At 37.6% G+C, this 27,715-nt stretch overlaps 1 protein-coding gene across 1 annotated transcript; it reads right to left on the bottom strand.

The window, feature by feature from the left end:
- Nucleotides 1–26,240, bottom strand: LOC107819293 (putative sphingolipid transporter spinster homolog 2). The gene is made up of 16 exons (XM_075252317.1): nt 25,998–26,240; nt 25,208–25,339; nt 24,758–24,859; nt 14,918–15,022; nt 14,716–14,791; nt 9,070–9,144; nt 8,871–8,973; nt 8,742–8,804; nt 6,969–7,023; nt 6,734–6,831; nt 6,469–6,545; nt 6,077–6,190; nt 2,013–2,132; nt 1,481–1,609; nt 574–652; nt 1–447 (listed from the first exon to the last, which is right to left on the bottom strand). Exons 1-16 carry the CDS (start codon nt 26,144–26,146, stop codon nt 320–322), a joined length of 1,605 nt encoding a protein of 534 aa, XP_075108418.1. The 5' UTR covers nt 26,147–26,240; the 3' UTR covers nt 1–319.
- Between the last annotated feature and the right edge of the window lie 1,475 nt (nt 26,241–27,715).

Raw genomic sequence — 27,715 nt, 5'->3', positions numbered from 1 at the left:
CAAAATTAACTACAGAAATAATAAATCTAATATAATTATTATTGAGTATTATTTCCATAGATTAACAGAAATAGAAAAGGCTCAATACGACAGGAGTCAATTTTTAATATATTGTACTGTTCGAAATTGTAACTCTTGACCACCAGTTGTACCTCTAATAATTGTTAGTGAGTTTAGCGCACCTGGAAGATGAAGAAGCTTCCTATGATTCCCATCAACACATATAAGTAATTTTTCCGTTGGCAAGTGGACCAGAATTTGCAAACAAGATAATAATACAAGAAATTCACATTTCATTTGTTTAAGTGTAAACTGGGAATCAGCAGAGACTTGGACTTGTTTCAGCAGATTTCTCCTCAAGAAGTGGAATTGTGTTTGATCTATCAGCAATACTAACTTGATGCTCATTTTCTTCATTATATCTATCAACACTATGAAGAAAGATACCTGCATAACATACATTCAATATTTAATCGCCCTGCTTAATCCAAAACTTTTATTGAACCACATTAAACGGATGCATTCTGGAGGATAAAATTTTGAAATCATAATAAGAAAACGCAGCATCTTTACCTATAAACCATATTCCAGCGGCTAGAAACAGTACTGATGTCAGGATTAGAGCAGTAGCCCTCCAATTGTTAATGTGATCCTGTAAAAAGATAATGTTAATCAGCAGTTTTATATGTCAAATATTCGGCAGTACCATAGAGTCAACTATATGATTGCCACAATTTAGCAGTGCAAGAACTGCGTACCCATAACAGGTCATTCTCAAAAATAGTTTAGTATACAAATTTACACTGAAAGAGCAAAGAAATTATGGTGAAGTTTAACCGATTATAGGAGTAGTAAATTACTTGACATCTTTTCCAGGTTGCTAATCCACACCGATATGTACAGGTCAGTTGGTTTTTAACAAGTAATACTGTTAGTACATAAAAATTAAATCCAATAATTTAATGCCTCGACAAGTGGTTCATTTGGCCATATGGACATCTTTGATAGACTACATACCACAACTGCACCATTACAAAGCAACTTGATGATTTTGGATACCAAATCCAAAGGCTTGTCATGTCTTAGAACTCATTTTTCTAATAAAAAGACATTCATAACAACATTCTTATCATTGCTAAAGAAGCACTAGAAATAGTTCTATTTTTCTGAAAATATTTGAATTTCTCATCATTGTCCCTTGATTTCCACAGCTAAACTTTTCAAAATTCCCCTCAAGAATAAACCTGTTTATAGACTAAGAGGTTTAAATGTATAATTTGGTAAATGATGATGCCTCATGCCACATTTATCTGTTGGTAGCATAACAAAACTCTAAATCAGTACGGACGTCCTGTACGGCTTAAAACAACATCAGGTTACAGCTTCCATTGACCACTGTCATAGACTTAATTAGAGAAAAAAAGAATTGCATCAGCAACATACGGCCTTAAATATTTACTGCAAAACAAATAACACAAACCTGGAGAACCCCCACCAGAGGAGAGGAAGGCACATCACCAAATATGTGAATCGAAACAGTGGACATAGCCATAGACAATGGTCTCAAACTTGGTTTGACACAATGCAGACAGACATAATTTACAGGGCCCTGCATTCGTGGTGTATATTGTTAAAGAAGAAAAGAAACTGGCTGATACAGTCATCAAATGATAGATAAATACAACTAAAAAGTATGTTAAATTAAATTGGGGTACGGGAGGTAACTATATAAAAGCCAGTTACTGATTTAGGAAACACCCAAGAGAAAGGAAAAAGCCTGAGTGATACCACCAATCATTGGAAACCAATTCTAATAGTTCTGAATCATTATTTTTGCCTTAAAAAATTAGACTTCTGATCTCATATGCAACATCTACTGACACGAGACAGGAACCAAAGAAAAAGGGGAAGGTATCTTCTTCCAATAAAGCATGCTGCTGAGAAATAACATGATCAAAAAAGCGCTATGATATATAAGTAGGCAATACGAAATGATTCAAAAAAAAAATTACCTGCGTCGCAAATACAAGCAGTTCTCCAATTGCAAAAAGAGCAATGAAGGCATACAAGCTCTTAAAACAAAAGGCAGCAAAGCAAAATATCGCTCCAAAAAATGTTGCCACTGAAAGAAGCTGCAATACGTACACTAACATCATCAGTGGCTGGGATTGGAAGGATATCAAGTACATACACCACAGGAAAATAGGTGAGATTAACATGATAACTGAACTTTATCAATCAGAGAATGTGCTAAACTGAAACAAGAAGAGCTGTATAGCCAGAAGAATCAATCCTTTCCTGGATACTTTTCATCCTAGTGAGAACTGTACACCAATTTTCATTACAGGGTTTGTACAAACACCATAAATTTGAGGTTTATGACTGAACAAGCATTGGATAATAAGGTTTATTGCTACTTTTCTCTTGATTGAGCATATGCTTGTCTTGGCACAAAATTCTAAACCTGGACGACATTATTGCCAAATGAATAAACGGTCTAAGAAGGTATTTGTGGCCTACACTACTGCTGTTATCAGCACCATCAGCATGTCAGAAAAGCTAAACCTGGTACAGCGAGAAGGAACAAAATCAAGCAACAGAATATTCAAAAGGGGGAAGAAATTCTACAGGATGCACTATAGTGTAAAAAATAGACATCCATAAGGCCCCCATCTCAGTAAAAAGCCATCTAATGGGTAAAACAAAAGAAACTGAGAGAACTATAGGAGTGTTTGTAGCAATTCTGATGTCATGATGCCTTGACATTACTTGCAGGACTGGACACAAGAGTGCAGCAATGGAATCTTTTCATCATTTCATTCTCTTCCACAAGATGAGTAATAGACTACACACACGTCAGGGAGGGCTAAGGTCCTATTTCAAAACCTATTTCAAAATGATGTATTACCTTTTACTATGCCTTAGACACCATTTTCAGCAAAGACGAAGATACAAGAAGAATGTAACTGTATGCAAAGAATACCATAAGTACCACGATACAAGACAAGGTTGATCGATTGAGTAATTTCAAATATAACGAGAGGGATCAACTTCCCAAACATTTTCGATAACTGGAGACAATTTGTCCTTTGCTCTAGCTGTTCTTTGCTCCCCCTTTCCAGAAAAATGAGAGAAGAGGTCAAGGCTTTTGGTGCCACCCAGTTTTCCTTTTTGGGCCTTTTACTGATATATATATATATATATATATATATATATATATATATATATATGAGTCTTGGCTAACATACTACATGAAGGTAGTATGTTAGCATTGTACCCATTTTCTAATTCTCTTAAGTACCCTTACTAATGCATAACAAAATTTCTAATAAGAGGGACTTTTTCGTCTTTCCAGCAAAAAATCCAAACACCAATACTCCCTCTTCCTCAAAAACAATCACGCCACCCCGTTCTTCCTCTTCATTGGAAAATCCTGTTTCCCCTTTTCTTTTTTACGGCAATGTTCCTGTCTATTTATTTCTCTGGCGAACTTCTCCAATCCATTCTTTCTCCAATAAAGGCAGTCCTTCAGTTTTCTCCTTTTCTTCCATGTTTGTTAATCAAAGGTAAAATTGAGAGGGAAATCAGGGAATTTCAGAAAGAACCAAAAAAAAAAAAGGAAAGTGGTGGTTGGCTTTTGAATAGTTTTGGTTGCACTAATTGTTGGCTTTCCGGCATTGTTTCGGGAATTCTTCAAAACAAGTGCTACAATACTTGTGATAATGTGATGACTAAGGAGATTCTCTGATGCATATAAAAACGCATAGTAGATCTTTCTGCTCTACAAGACATTCACTCCATTCCTTTCTTATGCCTCCATGGTTCTGGGTGTGTGCAGAAAAGAAGGGGAGGGGATCGGACGGAGAGAGAATTAGTGTTGGGTTTAGTTCTTGAAGGGAAAAGACATAACTACACATTTTATAATGTGTTGGTAATGTATTTGTATAAGTGTGAAGCACAAAGTGAAGAGTCGAAAGACTAAAATGCCCATGTAAGATTAATCGACATTTATGCCCTTTAACAACTATGTTATTGCTTAATTTACAAACAAGCAAAATTATAATAGGCTCTCTCCTCTTCGTTCTCTCAAAAGGTGGAGAATTTGAGAAGTTATATTCAATGATTTAGCATAAACCAAATTCATCTTGATAATTGTACAGACACGTAATAATAATAATAATAATAATAATAATAATAATAATAATAATAATAATCATAATAATAATAATAATAATAATAATAATAATAAGAAGTTACATTCCATAATAATATAATTGAGTTTCTTTCATTAATTAACTGCTATTACTATATTCTTCTTGAAATTCATATATTGAACAATCAAAAATCAAGTTCAACTAATCCAAAGCTGAAAAGACTAATGTTACACTATGTATAATTTATTTTGAATGGGCAGCAGTTACCAGGAGGCGAAGAGCCACAAGTCTATAATATTTAAGACAAATTTGGTTTCACCTTGTACTTGACCAGTTCTTATGGCTGTACGTAGTTCTTGAATTCTTGGTCGTTGAAGAACAATTGATGTCCCTCTATTTCTTCATTCTTGCCACACTTATATGCTAATCGAGATCATTGGAGTTAGATTCAGGAGCTATAATTTTGTTGAAGGAGAAGAAGATCTACATAAATTTGATTTATTTGTTTCCTCTCATATTCTTGTTCATACCGGTAGTATTAGTACGTACTCTCGTATTCTGTTGGTATTAGGTTTCTCTGACTACCTGTCGTTTCTTTCATTTTAGTCATTTTAATATCTTGTTGTTTTTTATGTCGCTTTTACATGGCTTCTCGGTGCTGTCCCTTCTTGTATGTCTTCTCATTACTGTGGTGCTTATGCTTTCCTGAGTCAAGGGTCTATTGGAAACAGCTTCTCTATCTTCACAATGTAGGGGTAAGGTCTGTGTACACACTACCCTCCCCAAACCCCACCATGTGGGATTATACTGGGTATGTTGTTGTTGTTTCCTCTCATATTCAGTCTTATTATGCATAGTTTATTTTGTCTTTTCCACCAGATATATAGCAAAGATGCGTATAAAAGTCTGTTGAAATGCTTTGATTCTTGGAGATGAATTGGCAAGGATAACATTCAAATTTGTCACATACCTCAAATGGATCTTAATCAATATATAATTTCTCTGCTAATTAAACTTAGAATGTCATTGTGTTTGTTATAGGTTAACAGAAAATGCTACTCGTTACACCAAGAAAACAATCATATCAAGGCACTTTTAGTTGGTTGTGACTTGTGAGGAATGAGAAAGAGCTTGGGAGCTCTTAGTCAATGTCATGAACATGAATCGCATATATAATGTTGTTGTCTCCTTAAGACCATAGGTGTAGTTAGGTGTGGTTGCAAACTTTTTACTCCCGCAGTGTACTAGTCTTATTAGAAGCTGTTCATTGTTTTTAGGAATATTTCAGAGGAAAATGTTGAAGTTGTTAGAACTTGTTTGTTTTTTCAGTCTTATCAAATTAATGAAAAAGCTTGTTTCTATATCTCTACTCCTTTCTATTTGCATGCTGTAAGTTTTGCTAAACCTGGTAAATAATGAAGGAATCATACATTATTATTAATATGCAGAAAATTTTGATAACAATTGACAAGGGATATACGTGCAACGCACGTAGCCGAGAAACTAATATATATATATATATATATATATATATATATATATATATATATATAGAAAATACAGAGAACTTCTAGCAGTATTCATTTATTTCTATTTTCTGTATGTTTAATCTGTATAATATAAATATGAGATGAGCACATGGCCAGCGAGGATTCATGTTGCTGACCCCAACTTGCTTGGAATTGAGGCACAATAGTTGTTTTTTTTTTTTTTTTGGGGGGGGGGGGGGGGGGAGGGGACATCACTTTCCTGAAGGTTCACAACCCTTGTTTGAGAAAGTCCAGTTGATGTCAGATTAAATGGACATGATATTCGAATTAAACACAGGACACAGGATTAAATAAGAAGAGATTTAGATATTTTTATTTGTTTATAAGGATTTAGATATTAAAAAGAAAACCTTCAGAATGCGAAATGTCTACCTTAAACGCATTGGATATTGTGGAAGTCATTCGATCCAGAACAAAGCCTCCTGCTAAGGTTCCAAATATTCCACATACGATAGTAATACCTCCAAACATCAGATCTGCATTGTTCTGCAGAAGGCGCCAATTGCAAATCAGCTAACATGAACTGGTGCTTTTTGTTTAACTTGGTTAAATGCGAGACTGATCCACAATAAGATGAAAACCATAACCAGTTCATGCAACAAAAATAATGTAACAGGATGGAGTATTTACCAACTGGGCTCATTAAACTTGTAAAGAAATGTCGATCTCGGAGACAAAGAAAGAGTTTATCAACAGATTTACACAAAAATACACTTTTCTTTTGAGAATGGTTATGAAGTGAAGTAATGGCTCTAAATGCTTACCATATGGTATATGTAATAGCCAGCCTTTGGTCCCCAGTATGAATAAGCACCTATTACAAAATTATATGCTATGTATCCTGCAAGGAACCATGCAAGTAGAAGAAATCAGAATCTAGTACATAGCAATTGAGTGCTAGCTAGTTTAGTGCATTAGATGATATCATCAAATTTGTAAAAAGTAGTAGGAAGCATAAAAGAGGTTCACCACATGCCAGTAAAAATAAAAAGCATCAAAACGACAGAGTCGCACAAGTGAATACAATACCTAGGACATTCACAACGTAGACCTTGTCAAGCAAAAGCGCCTTCATATCCTTCCAAAATCTTGTCAACTGATTCAAAATTCTGGGTGCACTTTTTGAACTGCAAAAGAAGAGAGAAAAATAAGACACATGGTAAAGTCGTCTACAGTCATCGGTGACTTCCTATCACAATCATGTTTGCAAGAATGATGGTAAATCTTGGCTGTCATAGACCATGGTTTTATAAAGGTTCCTTACTCATCCTTGGAATCATTTCTTATTGGGTACGAACCATCAATACTAGTTGAAGCAACTGCATTAATGACAAGAGATTGAGATCAAATTATGGTGACATCGATATAACCACAAAGAAAGAACCTAGTAAAGAAAACAAATAATAAGGAAAAGACGTAACATTAACCATATTTATCACAGTCGAGAGTTATCTCTTAGTGGCCTATAGTTTCAAATATATTTGAACCAGAGTTTTAATTAAAGAATGTTTATTGAAGCAATCTTCATTTAATGTTCGTATTAAATGTTTGTAGCTGAAGTACCTACCTATTCCTGACCACTTTGAATTACTCGTCACTTTATACTGGTAAATTGATTCTTAAGTTGTACAGGCAATAAAATCAACATGATATGAATGAAAGAGCTGCAAACAATGATTTTGGTTCATCCTAAATCTCGAGTTTCATTATGAAAGTGAGTAAAACCTTTAGACAAAGTCAAAGTAGCCAAATTTATATGAATCGTTCCTCCACTTTAAGCAATAGCAGCAAAAAAGCACACACAAAATTAACTCCCAGCATTCATACCAATAAAGTCTTGAAGAAGAAATCAGTCAAAGGAAGACCTATTTCCAACAAGGCGACCATCATGCGCAAATCAAAATTTATTCCATTAGATCAAAACTTATTTACCGGTGCATAATCTACATAAGATAGGCCAAAATATTTCAAGTGACATTCTCTCATTTTAGTTGTACCTTACAAAAGTGTCCACCTAACTTCTACTCCCTCTGTCCTAATTTATGTGACGCACTCTCCTTTTTAGGTTGTCCCAAAAAGAATGATACAACAACAAGAACAACCCAGTGAGTTCCACAAGTAGGGTCTGGGGAGGGTAGAGTGTACGCAGACCTTACCCCTACCCCGGAGAGTAAAGGGGCTGTTTCCGAAAGACCCTCGGCTCAAGAAGACAAAAAGAGACAATATATAGTGCAGGTATCATCGACATCCATAACTAAGATGCCCATAAAGCACCAAATGTTTTCAGAAGCAAAAATCAAACATCACTATTTCTATGAAAAGAACCCTCTTCTACTACCACCAAGGCTTTATAATCTAATGGTACCGGTGGGAGCAATAGGCGTGGATTGAATTCTCACTATCCCCTTCCCCTTCCCCTTCCCCCATGTAAGGGAACAAATTTTAGAAAACCCGCTCCTACTATGATCCTCAGAGTATAATGGGAGGAAATTGAAAAGGAAAAAACAATTATGAATGTAGCTAACAGTTTAATTATAAAGATAGGTTGGATACTTGGCTGATGAAGAATTCTTCTTTTACTTGAACTTCTAGTCCTTTCCCTCTCCAAAAAGAATGATACCTTTCTAAATTTAGAAGAATTTAACTTCAAATTTCCCACTGTACCCTTAATAAGATGATTTATAGCCACACAAATATCTGTGGCTTGTTTTAGACCACAGTTACAAGAGTCTTTCTTTTTTAATTTTGTGCCCAATCAAAGTCTTTCTAGCTGTGTCACATCTGTGCAAAACAAGAACTTCTCCCAACACAACTTGCTATCTAGATGTGTGATCCTCCTAGTTTTTGGCAACCATTTGCTTATATAACATTTCTCTTCACAGAGTAACATCTTCGGAGGATGCACCTCGCAAGCACATTATCCAGATATGGGAACCTTGTGAGTGAAATGCTGAAAGTTAGGCCACGAATCATGAACCCTGTTGAACTAGGTAGAGGAAGTGAAATGAAACCCATATGAGTGATTGTGTGCACATACCTGCTTCTGGGCAAGAAGTTTGCGCAGAAGTCACTGGATTTTGTGAACCGGTGTGCGAGAACCCTGTAGAAACATGTTCAGAAATCAAAGTGCATATAGGATAGGACTCAAAGATCAATATTACGTCACCTTTCAATTGCAATGGTTTCATCACAAAACCTAAAATTGCAAAAGGAAGCATCAGCAATGCCTCTATCCGGAATGCCCAGCGCCAATCAAGATGACTTCCAACCTACCATAGAGTGGAGCTTTAGTAAAACTTGACATGCTCCGCAAGAAAAATATTACACAAGAAAACATTAAGTCATAGCAACTAAAGCGAGCTCACCAATCCGCCATATACATAGCCAACAGCAATCCCAGTTGGGATGCACATGTAAAATATTCCCAGCCATGCTGTTTTCTGACAAGAAGGGCAATTAGCATGCAGAAATTACATTAAAGACATAACATGAGAAGCAGATACGTTTAGCAGGTACACATGGAGCAGCTATAAACTTGAAGAACCATGTTAAAACTAGTGATCACATCAGACTGTATATAATTGGATGTATTTGTAGACATGACAAAATAGGAATATACAAGAAGGTTGAATTAGAAAGAGTGTTCACTTCCATTATGAAATATTGTTGTCCATATCAAAGCATCTTCTCCATGTTTTTAAGGAATAACAATAAAAACATGGTACCATACAGTTTAGTAAAAGCGGAAAACGATAATTCTAGGAAACAACTTGCATAAAGCCTGGTTGTGCTCATTTTCTGTCAGATACCATCATGAACAGAATTGAATATGACATCTAGATATGTTCGACAGATCCACCAATTAAAAAGGAATAACCTCACAACTTGCTTTAAGCACGCCAACAAGAGAGTTCAATTGAGCCTAACCTACAATATCTTAAATACAATACAAGAGGTCCCTATTTATAGCTATACACTACAAGGAGATATTACTGCTCTTTCAATGTGGGACAAGACTACACTATTAAACTAACACTCCCCCTCAAGCCGGTGCATACACATCATATGTACCGAGCTTGTTACACATGTAACTAATACGAGAACCAGAAAGAGACTTAGTGAAAATATCTGCTAGTTGATCATTCGACTTTACAAACTTTGTAACAATATCCCCTGAAAGTATTTTTTTCTCTAACAAAGTGACAGTCGATCTCAATGTGTTTAGTCCTCTCATGGAACACCGGATTTGACGCAATATGAAGAGCAGCTTGGTTATCACACTAGTTCCATCTTGTTGATTTCTCCGAACTTTAACTCCTTGAGCAACTGTTTGACCCAAACTAACTCACACGTCGCCATAGCCATGGCCCGATATTCGGCTTCGGCGCTAGATCGAGCAACTACATTCTGTTTCTTGCTCTTCCACGAGACCAAATTACCTCTTACTAGAACACAATATCCAGACGTAGAACGTTTATCAAAAGGTGATCCTGCCCAATCAGCATCTGTGTACCCAACAATCTGCTCGTGGCATCGATCCTCGAATAGTAATCATTTGCCTGGAGCTGGTTTTATATACCGAAGAATGCGAACAACTGCATCCCAATGACTATCACAGGGAGAATCCATAAACTGACTTACAACACTCACCGAAAAAGAAATGTCACGTCTAGTCACTGTGAGGTAATTCAATTTGCCAACCAACCTCCTATATCTCGTAGGGTCTCTAAGAGGCTCCCCCTGTTCAGGCAGAAGCTTAGCATTCGGATCCATAGGAGAGTCAATAGGTCTGCAACCCATCATTCCAGTCTCCTCAAGAATGTCTAAGACATACTTCCGCTGTGAAATAACAATACCTGAGCTAGACCGAGCGACCTCAATACCTAGAAAATACTTCAATTTGCCCAGATCCTTAGTCTGGAAGTGCTGAAAGAGATGTTGCTTCAGATTAGTAATATCATCCTGATCATTACCAGTAATAACAATATCATCAACATAAACCACTAGATAAATACACAGATTAGGAGCAGAATGCCGATAAAACACAGAGTGATCAGCCTCACTATGAGTCATGCCGAACTCCTGAATAATTGTGCTGAACTTACCAAACCAAGTTCGAGGGGACTGTTTCAAACCATATAGTTACCTGCGCAATCTGCACACACAACCATTAAACTCCCCCTGAGCAACAAAACCAAGTGGTTGCTCTATATAAACTTCTTCCTCAAGATCACCGTGGAGAAAAGCATTCTTAATGTCTAACTGATAAAGAGACCAATGACGTACAGCAGCCATGGACAAAAAGAGACGAACAGATGCTACTTTAGCCACGGGAGAGAAAGTATCACTATGATCAAGCCCAAAAATCTGAGCATATCCTTTTGCAACAAGACGAGCCTTAAGCCGATAAACCTGGCCATCCGGGCCGACTTTGATTGCATAAAGCCAACGACAACCAACAGTAGACTTACCTGCAGGAAGAGGAACAAGCTCCCAAGTGTCACTGACATGTAAAGCAGACATCTCGTCAATCATAGCATGTCGCCATCCTGGATGAGATAGTGTCTCACGTGTAGACTTAGGGATAGAAACAGTGGACAAAGAAAATATAAAAGCATAATGAGGTGACGACAGACGATGATAACTTAAACCGACATAGTGGGGATTAGGGTTAAGTGTGGATCGTACACCTTTGCAGAGTGCTATAGGTGGTGGAGCTACAACTGGAGCTATAGGTGGTGAAGCTACAACTGGAGTTGTAGGTGGTGGAGCTGGAGTGACTGAATCTCCAAAAGATGAAACTGGTAGTACCTCAAAAATATCTAAGTAATGACCTGAACCTGTGAAGTATGATTGAGTTTCAAAGAAGGCAACATAAGCGGACATAAGGTACCGCTGGAGGTCAGGAGAGTAGCATCGATACCCCTTTTGTGTTCTCGAGAAACCCATAAATACGCACTTAAGAGCACGAGGAGCTAACTTATCTGTTCCTGGAGTAAGGTTATGGACAAAACAAGTGCTTCCAAAGATACGGGGTGGAAGAGAGAACAAAGGTAAGTGGGGAAACATGACAGAGAATAGAACTTGGTTCTGGATAGCTGAAGATGGCATACGATTAATAAGATAGCAAGATGTAAGAAATGCATCCCCCAAAAACGCAATGGAGCATGAGATTGTATGAGTAGGGTACGAGCAGTTTCAATAAGATGTCTATTCTTTCTTTCAGCTACCCCATTTTATTGAGATGTGTACGGACAAGATGTTTGATGAATAATCCCATGAGATTTCATAAACTACTGAAATGGGGAAGAAAAATACTCTCGGGCATTATCACTACGAAATGTGCGAATAGAAACCCCAAATTGATTTTGAATTTCAGCGTGAAAGGTCTGGAAAATAGAAAACAGCTCAGATCGATTTTTTATCAAAAATATCCAAGTGCACCTGGAATAATCATTAATGAAACTGACAAAGTAGCGGAATCCCAAGGTGGAACTGACCCGACTAGGACCCCAAACATCTGAATGGACTAAAGTAAAAGGTGACTCTGCTCGATTATCAAGACGCCGAGGGAAATGGGAGCGGGTATGCTTACCGAGCTGACATGACTCACACTCTAGAGCTGACAAGTGAGATAAACCAGATACCATTTTCTGAAGTTTTGACAAACTGGGATGTCCCAACCGTTTATGTAATAAATCTGGTGAATCAGTAACAGGACAAGTTGTAGAAGGAAGACAAGATGTGAGTCCGTATGATTTAGCAAGGATAAGGTAATAAAGTCCGTTTGATTCACGCCCGGTACCAATGATCCGCCTCGTACTGCGTTCCTATATAAAAACATGGTCATCAAAAAATAAAACAACGCATTTAAGTGATTTGGCTAAGCGACTAATAGCTATAAGATTAAAAGGACTATTGGGAACATAAATGACTGAATCTAAAGGTAAGAAAGGAAGTGGGCTTGCTTGACCTATTGCAGTTGCCATGGTTTGAGACCCATTGGCCATTGTGACTTTTGGAAGAGATTGAGAATATGAAATAGTAGTGAAAAGAGATTTGTTACCAGAAATATGATCTGATGCACCTGAATCAATGACCCAAGACTCAGAGGATGAAGATTGGGAGAAACAAGTCACGCTATTACCTGTTTGAACAACAGAAACTATCTCAGAAAATGTCTGCTTACATGCTTTATACTGAAGGAACTCAATATACTCTGCTAAAGAAACCATCCGACTATTCAAAGCATCGGTTCCCATGTCGCTACAATTTGTAGCAGTAGGGTTAACTTGAAATAGTGGAAATAAATAACTCCTGTGAGAAAACTGAAGAAATAGCTTGAAAAACACTGTTTACAGCAGGAAAACAGAACATTGTTTTGTGCCGACTGTTCACGCCGGAAACACTGTAGCTCGCCGGAAAATTCCAAAGTTGTCAGAATTTGTCGTAACCAGGATGGATAGACTTGGAATTCCTTTGCGAGCAAGCTGTCCTGAAGAAATGTTTTCAAAAAAAGGCCGAAGAGGTCACTGTTCACGCCGGAAAAACATAAAAGTGGTCGGAATTTGATTTGAATTAGATGGGTAGGCTCAGAATTTTGAGGAGAGCACACTGTCCTGAAGAAGCTTAGCGAAAAAATGGCCAGAAAGTGGCAAGTGACTTTCACTTAGACAAGCCTTAGGTCACCGAAAAAATTGCACGATGACTAAGTTCTTTCTTCCCGGTTAACGCTGGAATGACGCACAACGATCTTTTCTCACTAATGCTCTGATACCATCTGAGAAGGCACGGGAGAAAATATGTTATTGATATTGGATGATAAATACAATACAAGAGGTCCCTATTTATAGTTATACACTATAAGGAAATATTACTCCTCTTCCAATGTGGGACAAAACTACACTATACATATCTGTAAACTAATATTAAGTATTTGACTATAGGAATTGTGATTGCACTTCTTTATCAAGAAACATGGTAATCCATGGACTAGGTAACATGTCAATGCAGAGAATCCTTCAAATGTACAGCAAAGGTAATCGCTGCCCCAATTAATACGTGTATACCTTATTGGACACCTCACAAAGTTAAATAGACATAACATCTATATTATTATAAAAGCACGAATGTTCTACGCTAAATGTTGAACGACAAAAATATCCTTAAAATATTAGCTGCCTATTATGCCCTTCCATAATTAAATTATATCTTAAACATTAATGTCTAAAAACGGAAAAGCAATTCAAATATTGTAGAGTCCAAGTCAAAATATCATTCTTAGAGTCTACTTCGTAAAGAAAACGTATTCGTCCATTCATTATTTTAATGGAAATCAAATTCTATATTCATTATCTATAATTCTTACTATAAATATTAGACAATCAAGTGTGAAGAAAATATTATCTATAGTTCGGGAAGTTAATTATGTGTTGGAACCAAAACAAGTCAAATATTAGATATATTTCATACTTATTCAGCATCGCTTCACAAACAATAGTGAATAATATCGTATTTTAAAGTGAGTTTACAATTTTAATGATATAACATTGTGATTCTAAAATATTTAATTAGTTCCATTTTTTCCTCCTATATTATGTCAAAAATGTTGTTGATAACTTGATTTGAATTATATATTTTTTTTTTTTATTTTAAAGAATTGATTATTAAACTTCCTACTTTGTGCATATTCAACAGTATAAGCGATTGAAAGCTTATTATTTTCAATACGCATTTCTCGTGCAACGCACGAACATAGAGACTAGTTTTTTTAAAATGAAAGGATGCAAAAGCTTACACATTGTCTCATAAGCGTAAAGAATGTTGCACATTAATGAACCAGAACTACAAGCAAAGGAACAACCCATCGCATTAGCAACAGATATTAGCATGCAGAACTAATCAAAATCTTTTTTAGCCTCAAAACAGAAACAAAAGAACAGCAGTACAAGCATGCATCAGGTACTCAGAGTCAGCACCGCTGCATAACTGAATCACACTGCAAATCAAACCTGATCAACTGGGGCATTGTCATCAATGAATGGAGCAGCAAGGCTGATAAAAGATGCCTCACCAACACCGACCAGCCTGGTAGAGGAAATAAATTTAGAAAAAAAATAGGATCAACATCCCACCAAAAGAAAAAAACTAAAAGAAGTACAAAAAACAAGTAATAGAAGACGGCTATTGAAAGAACCAGCATAATCTACTCACATTCTGCATATGGTAATGGACCAGAAATCAATTGACAGGCCACAACCAGCAGTAGCAAAGGTCCAGACTGTCAGTCCAACTCCAATAAGTCTAAATGGATTAACACTGCCAAGTCACAAGAACAAAAGTAAGAAGTATGTGAAATTGTTTAAATAAAAGGCACGCCACAGGGTATAGGCATACAACTGAAACAATATCTTTGGGTATGTCAATTCTAAAGTAGATAAGGATTCCCTGTGAGGATGGGGTGTTGTATACTTTTAATTAAACTTGGTCTGGCTATCTGGAATGATTAAAAAGATGTGCTCCAACTAGGTTCATATATGAAAGAGCTGGAGTCAGAAAAGTTGGAATGACAAGAACTGTACATACATTTGGTGGATTTGGTGAGAAGCATGTGGATGTCTTGAATGTAATATTTGATGGCTTTAGTGGATTGGATGAGAAGTATGTGGATGTCTTGGATGTTACATTTGCTGAGACAAAATACTTATGTGTAGTAGGTTCATGGCATTTGTAAGTTGTAACCCTTAGATGAGAGTACCCCGAGAAAATGCATTTGATGGACTTTGGTTGAAGCTTGTTATTTCTGGTTGAAGTTTTTGTTCATGCTAAGTACAAAAAGTCCACATGGTGACTCATTGCCTTCTTTAACGACATTCTCTGCTTCAGTCAAGCAATCATCGGATGAAGCTGTTTGAAAAGGTAATCAAACTACTCACTTATAGTTTCTTAAGTTATCACTATCTCTCACCTACATAATATGCTTTTGTTACAAACTTATCCACTGTCAAAATAGCTATGATTGTGGCAGGGATAATGGATCCTCCAGATTGGTATCAGGATAAATTGAGAAAATGATTGTTTTATATGATAATGATACTTGGCAGATAGTTCCTTTACCTCAAGGGGAAAAATAGTTTGATCTAAGTTGCTCGGACTCGGGTGCGGGTATCCGATATGGGTACGGATCTGAGAGTCGGATTCGGCAAAATCTTAATTTTAAGATTCGGAGATGCAGATCTAGGTATGGATACGGGTGCTGGGATTCGGCTAAGAAAATTCAACATTATAAAAATAGAGCTATAAAGATATCCTAAATTTCGAGAGATATTCTGTGAAAAACTTACATGTATATTGTAGCAGCAAATATGAAACAAAAAGATGAACGTATGTCATTTCCCATATCTTAAATTTGTTTTATCTTTTATTTTTATGAAATCAAAATCTCAATTTTTCACCAAATTTGTCCATGGACTCCGATCAAAGTATCCGAAGTTGGTTGACCGAATCCCAAACGTATCCCGCACCCACACCCGTCTCAGCATCGTGTCGAAACGAGTTCGGCATCAAAAATGAAGAGTCATCGCAACTTAGGATGTCGCTAGGTGTTTACTGTCGAGGTAAGTGTGCTGAAGTTAAGGTTGATCATCTCAAGATTAGATTGGTGGTTATCACTGCATGTTTTATGAACATTCTTAACAATATACTAACCCCATAGAAGGAAGGGCAAATAAATTATGAAGTTTGCTGTGGTGAAAGCACTAATCCAGATTATAGCGCGCTTAATATAAGTGGTAAGTTAAACACAAAGTTTAGTTACTGGTTAGAAATATTATGCAAGTTTTCAAATCCACCCGTTGACAAATTATATCACTAATATCATGTGCATTGGAAGGAAGAGACATGCTTAAAATAATAGTTAAACTATAAAAAATGAGCACTTAGTTCCCATTCAATTTGATTGTCATTGTTTGACTTTGAATGATTTGTAAGAAAGACCGTTAACCTACAACAAATTGGAGTTTGAAATATGGATTATTTCGTTCAAGTGGGTCCAAGTGTAAAATGAAGGATCCTTTTCTTCTCTTTACTTTTTTATATGGTAAACTGATCACCCCAACCGCCCTACCTAACAATGGCCATTCTCCACTTTGCTCCTGTGGTGACACGAACCCTCAAACTCAAGATTGGAGGTGGAGAGGTCCTTTTCACATGGTTATCCCTCTAAGATGAAGGATACTTTTTGATTTCTTCAAATGCTAGGAAGAGTAAAAGTGGGAGAATAAGTGGCGAGTTAATTGTTTCGAATACGGATCCGAGAGTCGGATTCGGCAAAATCTTAACTTTAAGATTCGGAGATGCAGATCTAGGTATGGATACGGGTGCTGGGATTCGGCTAAGAAAATTCAACATTATAAAAATAGAGCTGTAAAGATATCCTAATTTTGAGAGATATTCTGTGAAAAACTTACATGTATATTGTAGCAACAAATATGAGACAAAAAGATGAACGTATGACATTTCCCATGTCTTAAATTTGTTTTATCTTTTATTTTTATGAAATCAAAATCTCAATTTTCCCCCAAATTTGTCCATGGACTCCAATCAAAGTATCCAAAGTTGGTTGACCGAATCCCAAACGTATCCCGCACCCACACCCGTCTCAGTGTCGTGTCGAGACGAGTTCGACATCAAAAATGAAGAGTCCTCGCAACTTAGGATGTCGTTAGGTGTTTACTTTTTTTGAAATGGTAACATATTTCATTAAAAATTGAACTTAGCACAAAGATAGTGCTAATGGAAACAGACCCTAGTTACAAGACTTCCAAAAAGACAAAAACAAGGCAAGACTTGTGTCAGTTACAAGGACCCAATGAGATCAACTAGGGACTCTACATCTTGCACTAAAGCTTCTTTACACCAAAAGTGAAACAAAAATATGCATTTCATTTTGATCTTCTATTCAGAGTTGGCTAAATCTTCAAAACACCTGGAGTTCCTTTCCAACCAAACTGTCCACCAAATACATGCAGGAATGATGCTCCACCACTTCTCCTGACTTGTTCCAGCTGCTAAGTTGTCCCACACAAACAAAAGCTCCATGGTATCTCTTGGCATTGCCCAACTTAGACCTTTCATACTCATGAACAGCTGCCATAATCTACTGGTGACCTGACAATGAAGGAAGAGATGACTGTTTGTTTCATTGGTGGCCTTACCACATAGGAAACATTTGGAACACAGGAGCATTCCTCTCTTCATTAAACTCTCGTGAGTCAAGACAGCCTGTTTGACCACTAGCCAACAAAATACTGCAACTTTAAAAGGAACCTTCAAACTCCAGATATGCTTCCATAACCAAGGCCCTTGCTGCTGGACTGATCTGTTAAGGCCCTCATATGCAGATTTAACAGTGAAAACTCCTCTGCAATTGCTATCCCATGTCAGTCTATCCACTTACTCAACTGGTCCCTTGAAAGTTTCCAGGACCTTAAGGAACTCAATCACTCTGGTTACCTCCCAATCATTGAGAAATCTTCTGAAACTGAAATTCCAACCCTGCTGGCTCCAGGTTTCAGCAATAGTAGCATCAGGTTGAAGTGCTAAGCAGTACAAATCAGGGAAACTGTCTTTAAATGGACAATTTCCTATCCAAACATCCTTCCAGAAAGAAGTTTTTGCTCCATTCCCCACCTTTATGCTGGTGTTGCTCATAAAAGTTGGTCATAGAGCTCTAATAGATCTCCAACACACTCACTCCATAGGGACTGGCCGCTGCACCTGAGCTCCACTGACCTTCACCTTCAATCCCATATTTTGTGCATATCACCTTCCTCCATAAAGCTTGTTCCTCTAGTGAAAATCTCCAAAGCCATTTCATGAGTAGGCTTTTATTGTGTTGCTTCAAATTACCACCTTCTCTTCTGCTAGTTGTAAGGGTTTTCCATTTAACTAAATGGTAACCCTGTTTCTCTCTATTGCCTTGCCATGTGAAATTCCTCCTCAGAGCATCAATCTTCTTCTCAATGCTTGCTGGTAATGGGAACAGTGACATCATGTAGGTGGGAAGAGAGTCTAACACACTGTTGACTAGTACAACCCTCCCTCCCATAGACAAATAATTATTCTTCCATCTAAACAACTTCTTTTCACACCTTTCAAGGACAACATTTCATATCTGACGAGACTTGCTCTTTGCACCCAGTGGTAACCCCAAATAAGTGGTAGGCAAGGATCCTACCTCACATCCCAAGGAGCCAGTTAATCTTTGAGTATCTGTGACATCATTAACAGTGTAGATCAGGGATTTCCTCCGGTTCACATGAAGGCCAGAGATGGCCTCAAAAACAGTCAAAATCAACGTCAGATGTGTCACTTGCTCCACTTTAGCATCACAAAAAATTAAAGAATCATCAGCATACAGAAGATGGGTGATTTCCATATTGCTACTAGCATTGTTAGGCACCTTGAACCCCCTTATCCACCCCTCCATATTAGCCTTCTTGATCATGCAATTCAGACCTTCCATAACAATAATAGAAAGGAAGGGTGAGAGAGGATCACCCTGCCTTAAGCCTCTCTGAGATGGAAACAATCCTTCAGGATATCCATTGATAAGGATGGAGAATCTGACATTTGTAATACAAAATTGGATCCACCTGATCCACTTGATTCCGAAGCCCAAATCTTTGAGCAGCATCAGAAGAAAACTCCAATTGATGTGATCAAAAGCCTTTTCAATGTCTAGTTTGCACAGTATGCCAGGGATCTTCTCTTTGATTCTGGAGTCAACACATTCATTAGCTATTAGAGATGCATCCATAATTTGTCAGCCTTTAATAAAAGTCATTTGTTGCTCATCCACCAGCTTATGAATCACTTTCTTCAATCTCTCTGTCAGGACCTTAGAGATAATCTTATAAACACTCCCTGTTAAGCTTATTGGCCTGTAATCCTTCAAGTCTCCTGCCCCCACTTTCTTGGGGATTAAAGCTAAATAAGTAGCATTGAAACTCTTTTCAAATTATTCTTGAGAATGAAAATTATGAAAAGTGTTCAAGAGATTCACCTTGATCACCTCCCAACAATGGAGGAAGAAACCCATAGTGTATCCATCTGGACCAGGGGCCTTATCTGCTGCACATGCTCTAAGGCCCTCCAAAATTTCTTGTTCGTCCAACTCTCTTTGTAACCACTGCACCTCAGAGATCTTAGAGGCATGTGGATAGTTGAAATCTGGCCTCCATTCCTCTGGCTCTTTGTATAGCTGCTGATAAAAGGATAGGATCTCGACCTTGATAGTATTCAAATCCTCCACCTGTATACCATTGATGTTGAGTCTGTCAATGGTGTTAAACCTCCTGTTTGCATTGGCCACCCTATGGAAGAATTTGGTGTTTCTGTCCCCTTGTTTCAGCCATTGTACCCTTGATTTCTGTCTCCATGAAATCTCTTCAGTTTTTGCAATCTCTTCTAGATCCATGGCCAAACTTGCCTTTTGTATAAGTTCATCTTCAGTGAGGTCCCTAATCTCCTGTGCAGCATCAAGATCAAGTAGTTTATTCAGACAATCTGTTTTCCTGACTTCCAGATTCTCACCTTGTGATGATCCCCATTCTCTGAGTTTGCCTTTTAAGAGTTTTAATTTCTGTGCCAAGATAAAATCGGGTCTGCCTTGAATGGTGAAAGAGAACCACCACTGAGCCACCTTGTCTCTAAACCCTTCAACACCCAGCCACCAGTTTTCAAATTTAAAATATGACTTAGCATTCTCCCAATCTCCACAATCAAGAACAATAGGGGTGTGATCAGATGATACTTTAGGAAGTACTGATTGTCTCATGCTTCTGAAGCTTTCATCCCATTCTGAAGAGAACAAAATTCTGTCAATTCTAGATGCTATATGAGAGTTGTTGCTCTTTGTCCAAGTATAAATCCCTCCAAGTAGTGGAGGATCAATAAGTTTCATATCTTCAATAAAGCTAGTAAAATCAGTCATGGCTCTGGTGATGGAATTGCCATTTCTCTTTTCATCCATGAATCTTGTTATATTGAAATCGCCACAAACAACCCAAGGGCCTGCACAGAGTCTCCTAGAAGCAGCAGCTTCCCACCAAACACTCCTTCTTTCCAATCTTTTATGCGGCCCACATACTCCAGTCAAGTGCCATGAGAAGTTATTCATTTGCGACTCAAATGTGCAAGTGATAGTGTAACTCCCTATATTAATCACCTCTCCTTTCCAAACCCTACTGTCCCATAATACAAGGATGCCACCCCTATTTCCACTGGCTTCTAAACAACCAAACTTGACCCACTCATTCCCCCAAATTTGTTTCACATACCACTTAATATCCCCCTCCAATTTGGTTTCCTGTAAACAATAAATGTCCGCCTTCCATTTCTCTATTAACATTTTGACTACAGATCTCTTGACTCTTCGATTCAATCCCCTAACATTCCAGGATAAGATTTTTACCTTCATTGATAACCATTGCTGATGGATTTCCCCTTGTTCCTTGAGCTTGATTCTGGAAAGTTCATGTTGAAAACTAAATTTTGGACCTCCATACTCCCCTTCTTCCTAATTGGAGTAGATACTGTTTTCACAGCAGTCTCCAATCTTTTCTCTTGCCTTCGCCTATCAATTTTCATGAAGAGTGATAGTGCTTCTTCTTCACACCCCTGAAAATTTACCCCATAAGACTTGCTCATCTTTAAAATATTTTTACGAACCCATAGTGAAGCATCTGACTCTGCTGCGAGAAAGTGAGTGTCCAAAGGATCAGCTTCGTCCACCAACCAATTTTCCCGTTCATTAAAATCAAATATCTGCAGAGGATTCATTGCACTAGGAGAGAAAGGAGTGAAATCCCCCGCCATAATTGTTTCCCTGTCATCTTTTCTTGAAACTCGCATGCATAATCCCTCAGTACTAGGAAATTCATAAGCGACTTGGTCACCTTCAGAAATAAGAAGAGGGAGAGAGTTGAGTTCAGAATCCCTTAGCAGGTGGTTTGAAGTAATCTCATCCATCAATGGATCTCCACTTATATCTGTATCGAGAATATCAAATTTGTTTGAAAGTTGGACCTTATTCCCCATTTCTGGGCTTTTTGAAATACCAAGATTGAACTTTGTAAGTTGAACTCCTTGGCCCAGTTCAACAGGCCCATTAGTAGGCGGGGCCTTTAATTACAGGCCCCATGATAATATCTTCCCTTATTTTCAAATTTGAGTCTGAACCAGCTGTCCCTTGAACCTTGTGCACCAACCCCTCATTTGTAGACCCAGTTATAAGTCTACTTTCCCTGAACCCTCCTTCTAGCTTTTCATCTTTGCTAGTAAAATTCCAGCTCGCCGGTGCCTCACACGGTCACACCACACCGGAATAGTGTAGACAACACCATTTTTTTCAAGCTCGATAGATTTAGGGATCTGCTCAAAAGGACCCTTGACTTTAATGCGGGCCTACTTCAGATGATTTCTCAAGGTGGTTTCTTCTTCAGTTTCAATCCAACCCCCACATTTGTCCCCAATTTGTTTAAAGATGTCTTGATACCAGAGATGAAGAGGAACTCCCAGAAGTCTCACCCATACCCAATCGAGAGTAGCGCCTGCAGGAAGACATCCAGTCGTTGGCGTCCACCAGTCAAAATTCATCAGCAGATTTCTCCATTTCCATTCTCCTACTCTGATGTGTTCTGCCAATTTCCTTGAGGGAAATTCGAAAAGAAATTTGGAGCCATGCATTTCATACATTTGTACCTCTGGGATTGAGCTCCATTTACTGCTAGCCCATCTTCGAATGTCCGATAGAGTTGGAAGTTCTTTAGAAGATTTGAAGCTTCCAACCAGGCATCTGGAGAGAACGTCGTGATCCGAGATTTCAGGCCCTACTACTGTGATACGATTAGTGCTGGAAGCACTAGCAGATGTTGAGGATCCTTTCGCTTTCCATTTGTCAGCTCTGAAAGCCTCCAAATAAGCATGATTTTCATCTGACTTGGGAGGAATTTGCTTCACTGGGATGGGCATTCTTTGAATGACTGGGACCTCCCTATTTATGAACCTTTCAATCTTAAGAGCAAAATCTCTCCACCCTCCATTAAATGTTATTTCTGGCAAAATGATTACTGCCTTGCGCTCCTGAACTGCTAGAACACTAATGAACCTGCCATAATCATTGTACTTTTTAGCGCAGAAAAAGGTTTACATGTGATCTCTGATCTTCCATCTCCTAAGGTCATTTCCCCTTCCTTCAGATGCAATGTGCAGAATTCCACAAATCCACAGCATGACTTTCCTGCTTAAAGTCATTTTCCTCATGTTGTTTGACTTACGCTCCACCCACTCAAACCAAACCTCATCTAGACCTTTGATTTCTGTGATATCAAAGGATTTCCCACCACTGCTGAAATAAATTCTGTTAACCATAAATGAAAATAGGATATAAAAACGAACAAAGTTTCAAAAGCAATCACTGATGAATGATTGATGAAAAAACTAAGCTGAAAACAACAAGAAGAGCCATCGGAAAAAGGAGAGGTAAGTGCTGAAGGTAAGGTTGATCATCTCAAGATTAGATTGGTGGTTATCACTGCATGTTTTATGAACATTCTTAACAATATACTAATCCCATAGAAGGAAGGGCAAGCAAATTATGAAGTTTGCTGTGGTGAAAGCACTGATCCAGATTATAGTGCGCTTAATATAAGTGGTAAGTTAAACACAAAGTTTAGTTACTGGTTAGAAATATTATGTAAGTTTTCAAATCCACTCGTTGACAAATTATATCACTAATATCATGTGCATTGGAAGGAAGAGACATGCTTAAAATAATAGTTAAACGGTAAAAAATGAGCACTTAGTTCCCATTCAATTTGATTGTCATTGTTTGACTTTGAATGATTTGTAGAAAAGACCGTTAACCTACAACAAATTGGAGTTTGAAATATGGATTATTTCGTTCAAGTGGGTCCAAGTGTAAAATGAAGGATCCTTTTCTTCTTTTTACTTTTTTATATGGTAAACTGACCACCCCAACCGCCCTGCCTAACAATGGTCGTTCTCCACTTTGCTCCCGTGGTGACACGAACCCTCAACCTCAAGATTGGAGGTGGAGAGGTCATTTTCACCTGGTTATCCCTCTAAGATGAAGGATACTTTTTGATTTCTTCAAATGCTAGGAAGAGTAAAAGTGGGAGAATAAGTGGCGAGTTAATTGTTTCAGAAAGTGATCAATGATTTGGCATGGCCTAGAAAGGAAAGTGCGATGTTTGACATTAAACAAAAGAATCTTAAGTAATTAAATCTTATATTAGATTGAAACTTCAAGAAAGCGTACCAAGTAAATTGGGACAAACTAAAAAAAATGGGGTAAAAAGAATGAGTACAATGAGAATAAAGTAGTTCATTATATTCACTGGCTAGATAAAAATGATCTCCATAGTGAAATGCAATGCTTATTTCTGTAGGGTGCTTTCAAATATACTTTTTACCTAAGTTGCTCGGACTCTTCACTTTCGGTGCAGCAGTCGACACAACGTGCGGTTGTGTGGGTGTAGGTGTGGGATCCGCATCGGATCTGGTCAACCAATTTTGGGTACTTTGACCAAAATCAATGAAGAAATTCGGGACAGATACAATGATACTGAAATTAAAAAAAAATAGGGTGAAATTGAAGAAAATGGCATATCTTGAATATAGAAATTTCTATGTTGATCAATGTTTTCTCCTTCTTAAAGACCTTGTAAGTTTTTCACAAAATGTCTCATAACTCATAAATTAAACATATTTTTATAACTCTATTTTTAGATATGTGAATTATTTTTAGCCGAATCCTTGCAGTTGTATCTGTACCTGGATCCGTACCCCCGAATCATAAAATTTAGATTATGAAGGATCTAACCTCTGGATCTGCACCCGTATCGGACATCCGCACCCGAGTCCGAGCAACTTAGCTTTTTACAGTAATAGCACTTAAATATGAAATACGCCTCAACCTCAACACATCAAATCTCAACATCAAACCTGTGATGCATTAATATTTATCACCTCTTGGCTAAGGAGGCAAATATTGGAGATGCCACGAGAAGCCCAACCATGAAAGCAGATGATATAACACCATCCTGAAAATTGTTCAGGTTAAAATCACCCCTGCAGAAATAGACAAAAGATTAACATTAAGTCTGAGCAACAGCATACAGATTTGCAACTTAATGGCTGTTCCAATCATTAAATTTAGCAAGGAATAGTTATTATCCAATAGCTGATCATCCAAGGGAAAGTATAATAAGTACATCATTGGACTCTTGGATACAATAACTAGTCAATCATCAAGAAAATAAAGAATATTAGAAAGCAAAACACTAAATATCTTCCAGGAAGAAACTTAGACAGTGAACATCAAATACACATCTTCCCCTTTTGATCAATCACTTGGGAACCAAGCAAACTTGTAATGAAATTTCACAAACATTTTAAAAAAAAAAAAAAAAATCTTACTGGATTCCACTGCCAGAAGAGCATGTACCGCTCTTAGTACACTCACTACGTTTCCCATTAACACCGTTGCTCGCAATAGCTCCACGATCCACATAATTTAACAAGTTGATCACACAGAATATGGCTAGTAACCTGACAATGGGCAGCAGAAATGTCATAAGCTAATATAACTTGGTACTAGATAACAATAAGACCTATAAAATGGATAGTGATAGACACTCCAGTTCTAAGAGCCATATGTTTTTTTTTCAGATCAAATACATTAGCCGCTGCTTTAATTAAATCCTCTGTCAACCCTACAAGTATCATTAGAATAAAGTTATATACACTAGCAGTGACTTACTATATTTCCCAGGTCATCAATTTACATTACTCACTAAGATCATATACCTATAATTGAGGTTTTAAGTAACCTACCAGCTAAAAGTTTTTCACAGTTAGTGAATAAAACCCTTACAAAATTAATCCATTCATTTCTCTATTACCCGCAGACATAGATCATGAACTTCTAGTATCTAATAATGACAACAAAAAACCCTCTAAAAATTACAATCCTCTAGCCAAGATAAAAAATAAAAAATAAAAAAAATTACAACCCAAAGTGATAATGAGCATTACATCACCATATTAATACCTCTAAAGTCAAATCTTTCTTCAGAAACTGTTCATCAGACAAATTTAAGGGAAAAAAAGGCTCTTGCTTCTTAAGTATCGAAACAATGAAGAAATCCCAGGAACCTTGGTTTCTTCCATTTAACGTACATAAATTCAAAAAATTGCGAAATGATACCTTTTGGCAGTGAACCAAGAAGGTTGAGGAGCTAATGCTGATGAAATTGAAGCTTTGGCCATGTCTGTTTTTGCAGGCGCAGCCACTGATGACGGGCTTTTAGGCATTGAATCATCCAAAGACTTTAGATTTGGCTCTTTCTCTCCCATTTAAAGGCTATTTAAGATATGTCCTTTTGTCAGCAAGTTTGGTTGGAAGAGTAGCTGAGCCCTTCCTCAAGCCTTATGGGAATTCCTCAGCGTTTTCTTGCTTTTACTTTTCACCTTTTTGTTAATGGATTATTTTTTATTCTTTCTTGATTTGGGATGTAGTGCATTTGTGAATAAGTAATAATGAAATTATAATATCGAGATTATAACATGAATATTATTTACCCTAAAAATTGAGTAACAATTAAACTTATATTGTGGTTTTAAGGATATGTGATTTAAACTAGTACCAATTGATAAACAACGAATTAAATAGATAAATTAGATAATAAAATAAATCAAACCGGTCTACAAACAATGCCTCGACCTCGAGTCGAGATAGTCTCGACATTAGTTAATAAGAACAATAGAGGATGGAACAAGCAGTGATGAACAGTAAGTAAGACAAAGAAAGCAGCGTATATGTATATTCTTATGAGTGAATAAAATCCTGCCCTACAAATGATTGGAACTCCTTTTTATATAGTAGAGGAAACCTAATTATGGTATGTCTCTAATTACAGAAGAAAATCGTATAAACAGCTAGTTAACCGCTTCTGATTTGGTCTGTTCCGAGATTCACGCCGTGATTTTCGACCGGTTACTGATATCTCGTCATTCTATTATTATGTTCCCCTCGAAGTCGGTCATACTTAGTCTCGATTGTTGCTGGCCTCGGTCTCAACGTACACTTCGATCTCTAGGCTCGATGTCTCATCTTCGAGCTCCGGTCTGATTTATTGCGAGGCCACCCTCGAGGCAAGTCCCATGCCAACGAAATCGGGTATGCTCGATTTCGACCGTATATAGATGGTCCCCTCGTTTTTTGGAGTGTAACGAGAAGAAACGAATTTGAGACTTCGATTTAATACCTCAATCAATTATGACGTCAACATCGTGACGTAAGCGACATAAGTGATTGAAGCGTCGCGCCTGCGCAGTTCCCAAGGTCATTAATTAACGCCAGTTGATGGTCAGCCACTAGTGCTTTCAAACCGTCAAAGTGGTTATTATAAATAGACCACCTTTTTAATCTTTTCAAACTTTACTTTCAAACTTCTTCTAATCTTCAAAAGCTCTTTTATTCTCTTCAAGTTCATCAACTTTGTCGATTTCCGTTTGCCAATCTCTTATTAAAACGCAAATTCCGCCTTTTCCTTCCTTAAACCTCATATAGCAATGGAAAAAACATCAAAGACCGTTCCTCAAGAAGAAAAGGCCTCCTCATCGCGGCCGGCCGGTGACAAAACACCGGTGGAACCACGTATCAAAGAGTGCATCCCCTGGGCCATGTGAACTTACTTCTGACTTTAAAGTTGAAAAACCCTCTTCGGTTCCTGGCCGATGCGAGCCCATGTCTAGATACATCTGTTCGATATCCGAAGGCGATCTCGAGCAGGTAAAAAAGGACTGCCACTAGGAGAATAAAGAGGTGGTGATTCCTACCCTCGGGGAGGACATCACCACTCATGTGAAAGGGTTCTTAAGTATGTATACTTACCCTTTCACACTAGGTTCCGTCGATCCTGT

This window comes from Nicotiana tabacum, chromosome 4, assembly GCF_000715075.1.
Source record: "Nicotiana tabacum cultivar K326 chromosome 4, ASM71507v2, whole genome shotgun sequence".
In the NCBI taxonomy this organism is placed as follows: domain Eukaryota; kingdom Viridiplantae; phylum Streptophyta; class Magnoliopsida; order Solanales; family Solanaceae; genus Nicotiana; species Nicotiana tabacum.
The sequence above is the reverse complement of the archived record's forward strand: the minus strand, read 5'-3'. Positions and strand labels throughout refer to the sequence as shown.

Excerpts from the sequence above, each read along its gene's own strand:
- LOC107819293 (XM_075252317.1), bottom strand. The coding sequence starts at position 26,146 with ATGGGAGAGAAAGAGCCAAATCTAAAGTCTTTGGATGATTCAATGCCT. Across the intron at positions 9,145-14,715 it reads ACAATGCCCCAGTTGATCAG|AAAACAGCATGGCTGGGAAT; the intron begins GTTTGATTTGCA and ends CCTTCTTGTCAG. Across the intron at positions 8,974-9,069 it reads GCTATGTATATGGCGGATTG|GTTGGAAGTCATCTTGATTG; the intron begins GTGAGCTCGCTT and ends ACTCTATGGTAG.